Source organism: Gracilinanus agilis, chromosome 2 (assembly GCF_016433145.1).
Source record: "Gracilinanus agilis isolate LMUSP501 chromosome 2, AgileGrace, whole genome shotgun sequence".
Taxonomy (NCBI): domain Eukaryota; kingdom Metazoa; phylum Chordata; class Mammalia; order Didelphimorphia; family Didelphidae; genus Gracilinanus; species Gracilinanus agilis.
Window position 1 is genome coordinate 381,636,013 of NC_058131.1, and position 4,984 is coordinate 381,640,996.

Consider the following 4,984-nt stretch of genomic DNA (forward strand, 5'->3'; position numbering starts at 1 on the left):
CAGCATAATATATTAAAGGCAAAGAAGGAGCTTTTAGAAAGGGAAACCTACGGAGCCCGCGTAAGGGGCGAGTCCTATGCTTTCCGGGCTTCGTCCTGGCTGCTACCCCTGCCCGTATGGACGCTTCTCACTATGCCTGCATTCCTCGCGGCCCGGCTGAGGCCAGGAAGAGCTTGACCTTGCAGCTCCTTGCCAGCCCTGATCTTTGGCCTCTCCTCCACTCCCAGATTACGTTCCTAGCCTTCGGCCCATTAGTTTTCTTCACAGGGGAATATTTCTTTGCATTTTAAAAATGAATGCACATGACACCTCGCACGGCTACACTCATTTTCACATTCGACCAGATTCGGTGGGCGAATATCCGCCTACCTTTCTCTAGCTCAGATCCCCCTCATCTCCTGAACTCGCCAGGCATTTCCCCAGCCCTGAGCGAAGGTGGCCAAAGACAGACCTGTTTGCAGCTTCCAAGATGTCCACATCCCGAGAGTCGGGACCGGGTTTCTCCGGACAGTGTTGGATGATGTATTGCTTTTCAAGTCTGAAATTCAGTGTGGGAAGATAGCACCCTCACAGACAAATTCAGGACCTCTCTTCTAGCCCATGGACCTCGCTCCTAACCCGACTCTCCTTTCACATTCCCAATCCCCATCCTTCATTTTTGTCTAGAGGGGGTGTTTTGTGGCTCACCCTACAGCTTCCCAACCCTAGGAGGTCTCTGGGTGTCACCTGCCCCCCTTTCTTGATTAATTCCCGTTGGGCACCCGGCTCCGAATGCAAACACAATCACTTTCTAAATAAGGACACGGGAAACAAATCCAATTAGCGCTCTCGCTAATGACTGTGCTCCGCGTGACAGCAGGGTCACTCGACAATGACTCTGGCAGCCCGGTGGGCGGATGCCGTGTGCCGAGTGCTAGAGTTCTGCATCTATTGGGGATAGGAGCCCAGCGCCCCTAGCACTGAGACCACTCGCTATTGGTATGCGTCGAGGTGGCTGAGCTATTGAGACCAAAAGCATTAACTTGAATAACACGCTGAGAGACGGTGCTATTGTTCCTCGCCCTCGAAGTCACCCAATGCTTAGGAAAAATCACGGAAAATGCCTTTCTTTGCCCCTCTTTCCTTCTATATTTCCTTTTTTCCCTCTCTCCCTCCCTCCCTCCCTCCCTTCTTACCTTCCTTCTTACCTTCCTTCCTTCCTTCCTTCCTTCCTTCCTTCNCTTAGGAAAAATCACGGAAAATGCCTTTCTTTGCCCCTCTTTCCTTCTATATTTCCTTTTTTCCCTCTCTCCCTCCCTCCCTCCCTCCCTCCCTTCCTTCTTTCCTTCCTTCCTTCCTTCCTTCCTTCCTTCCTTCCTTCCTTCCTTCCTTCCTCTCTTTTTCTCTCTTCTTTCCCTTTCTTTCTCGTTTTATCTTTTCCTCCTTTATTCTTCGTTGCCCCCTTCCTCCCCCTTTCATCCTTTCTCTTTCTTCTTTCCATCTTTTCTTCCTTAATTTTGAAAGCACTACATTTTTGCATGGGCCTGGAGCTTCTTTATTCAGAGGAGCATCTTAAAATCCCTTTCTAGCAAATTAGATACAGTGCTCGGCAGACTTTTCCTTTGCTTATTTCAAGCAAATAAACAAATTATCCACTATAAAACTAATTCAAGAAGGGGGTCTACATCTTCTAGATGTAGACACACAATTGTATTTGCATCCCCCGGCTCATATTTGTGTATGTACGAATGTGAGACACCCTCTTTGAAAATAAACTTCTTTCCTCCACATTGTCTTCTCTGAACTAACGATATAACTTACATTACTATATCGGCTTTTTACTACTAGCAGTCCTGTGAGGGAGGGAATACGCTTTAACTTTACCCTTTTCTAGATGAGGAAAGTGAAGCTCACAGTGGAGAAGTGACTGATCCATGGTCCCGCAGCTCATAAGAGACCAAGGCAGCCTCAAATCCTGTCTTCTGATCCCACTTGTAGTGCTTTTCCTACTATATCACAGGGCTGCTTCTTCATTCCATCTCTTTCCTCGAGCCCATTCACCTACCCCCAGCTCTGGCTTTTTGTGTCTGCACACTCTCTTAACCTTTACTCGCTGGGGCCACCAGCGGTCCCCTTCACTTTCTAACCTCAAAACCCTGCCAGCACAAGTGAGCGCCCTCATTATCCACGCCCTTCCAATGAGTCACTTTTCCTACTCGAGTAGCCAGCCGGATCGCCCGCGTTTGTTGCTTGCTTCGGGGGTGCAGAGCTTGGTTCTTTCAGGGACTGCTAGTTGCTGTCCTCATCTAGACTATAAACATATCATAATCCTATTCCCCCCACCCCCCACCGCCCTACGAGTTATTCTTTGTTTATCAAAGGAACAGCAGCGCCGTAGTAAGACCGTTAGTTAGCACTTCTTAAAAGAATGCTTAGCATCCCAAACCCTTGCCCCCGCTACCTTTGCAACTCCAGAAAGATCTCTTTGTTTTGTCTAGCTTTGGTTGGGCAGATTGGATTAGGGTTTGGATTTTCTACAGCAGTTCGGGACAAAGATCCTTTCTATGCAAGAGGCAAGAGTAGTCCCATCCAGAGGGATTAGATTAGGAGCATTTCCAGGACAGGGGAGAGGATGCGAGGTTAGGAGGGATTGTAGGTAGCCACTTTGTTTCAGGAACGCAACAAATTCAGCTTCTTTTGCGGGCCATCTACTTCACGAAAAAAGAAAAGACCTCGACTCAGTGCTGAACATTATTCCCTCTTAGAGAGGGTTGGTCAGCGCTCCCTGCTTCCTCCTTTCCAGACCTTCAAGTCTCAGGGAGAAGCGACAAAATCAGACGGCAATTTAGAAGCATAGAATATTAAAGCTTTAGAAGGGACTTTAGAGACCAGCCAGTGTGTAGTCCCCTCACTTGGTACAGGGGGAAACTGGAGCCCACCCAGATGTGAAATAACTTGCCAGAGTCCACACAGCTGTTTTTTAAAAAACAAACAAAAACATTTTACTCTTCGGGCTGGAACTTCTAACTGTCGAAGGTAGACGTGGGGGAATTAGAGAGAGAAACATTGAAGGGGGGTTCATTTAAAGTTCTTGGGCTGGGGTTTGATCTCAGAAAGCGAGAGGCCGATCGATCCCTGATTTTTCAACACTAATGGGCAGGGGTTGGGAGAGGGAGTTATGCGAGGGGTTCTTGGGACTGAAGTTTCTTGAAACCGGGTCTCCGTGATGAATCATGAATGTGAACGATTGTGTGTGCTTCCAAAAATTTCGTGGAATGCTCCAGAGTGGGAAAAGTGTCCTGGGATGAGGGGCCCCGGGACGGGTCGAGGCCTCTCTCCCTGGGGAGTTGAGAGCGGGGCCAACAGCGGTGTTAAGGGGTCATCTAAGTGACGGGTTAATTTTCCCAGCTGGCAAGGGCTGGGGAAGTAGAGGTAAGGTAGAGGAGGAGAAGGTACTCATTCTTGCCTTTGAATTCCTCCTTTGAATTTGGGCGCACAGAAGGGAAAGTGCCTTAGAGAAAGCAAGAAGGGATGGCTTGAATTTGTCCTGTCGTGGGAGCTTTGTTTCCTTTCTTTTCCCTTTGGGAAAGACACACCAAGGCGCTCTGTCTTCTGGGCGAAGTTCCGGAAGGCGCCTAGGACTCATCCTTGGCTCGCTTAGGCGCCTAGCTCTGGTCCTGGCCATCAGCGTGTTCGGGTCTTTGGACTGCTGGCACTTCCAGGAGCCTAGTATCAGAGGCAAGTTCACCGCTCCGTTGACACAGAGCCCCGGGGGAAATCTTGCTTGTTGTTGAGAAGCAACCAGTGAAACTGTCCGGCATCCCCCGGGGTCCTAGAAAAAGCGTGACACCTAGAACCACTTGCTACTCCCTGCATCCCTCGCAGAGACTAGCCCACTGTCCTACAGTTGTTAACTGGCCGCTCTCCAGTCCTATTCAGCTCCCTTCCCCGGCCATAGTCCTCGCTTTCCTCCCCCCCCCCCCCCCCCAACCTTCTCCAGGCTGAAGGCAGCCTGGAGAAGATTTTGTGCCGCGTTTGTCAAATTCCGGCTCCCTTTTCTGAGTATTCTTTATATACTGACTTTGGGTAGCTCCAGGTTGATAGGCTGGGTCTTGTGTATTTCCCCTTCTTCCTCCTCTCTGAAATCCCGGCCTCATTGCTTTTCTCCTCTCCCTTTTTCTTCTTTCCCTTGCCTCCTTTCTCTCTAAGCACTCAGGAAAGGATGTCCTCACCCCACCCCAAATATCTCTCTTTTCATCCTTTTTTCTCCGAAGCCACTCATTCCCTAGTAACATACCCCTAAAATTACATTTCACCCCATTCACCCTCCTCTGGTATTAGGAAAAGAAGACAGAATTCACCATGGAAATGACTTTCACTGTTGAAATCTCAATGGGAACAACAAGGGGCAGATAAGGCTTTTGGAAAGGAGAAGGTGCAGAATTGGTGGAATAGATAGGTAAGGGGATTCTTCCCTTCAGCAGAATGTTTTCATTTGTTTCTGCCCAGCTTTATTTATTTACTATTTAGGTTAGGTATTTCTTAGGTACAAACTGAGAGGCCAATTTGTTGGATACCTGAAATAAAGGCAATTTAGCATAAGGTATATAGTAAAGAAGGAAGCAGAGATGGGCGATTTCAAAATAGTGCCTCCCTGAGGGAAGGTGACTAGTTTCCTCCAGGGTACTGGTGACCTGGGAATACTCTCTCTGCTCAACAGGGCAGGCCAGCTCTGCTCAGCTCTGCTTAGCTCTGCTCAGCTCTGCTTTGCTCAGTTATCCCCAGAGAGTTCTGGGCTATTGTATGTGTCAGTTGTGGGGGAAGTGCTAATTCACCTATAACTTCTGAAGAAACTCCAAGGGGAAGACTCACTACTGATCAGAGATCAGGCCTTTCCTACATACTGACTTACTCAGGTTTCTTTATTCCCTAGAGTTCTTCCTCAATCTTCTCTCTCTCTCTCTCTCTCTCTCTCTCTCTCTCTCTCTCTCTCTCTCTCACACAC

At 48.5% G+C, this 4,984-nt stretch overlaps 1 protein-coding gene across 1 annotated transcript in view; it reads left to right on the forward strand.

The window, feature by feature from the left end:
* The first annotated feature begins 302 nt into the window (after positions 1-302).
* The window catches only part of EBF1 (EBF transcription factor 1), a 467,727-nt gene continuing 463,045 nt past the window's right edge, over positions 303-4,984 (forward strand). The window contains exons 1-3 of the mRNA XM_044659847.1: positions 303-512; positions 2,106-2,384; positions 3,570-3,676. Of these exons, the coding sequence (XP_044515782.1) occupies positions 303-512; positions 2,106-2,384; positions 3,570-3,676 (596 nt within the window). The remainder of the gene's footprint in view (positions 513-2,105; positions 2,385-3,569; positions 3,677-4,984) is intronic.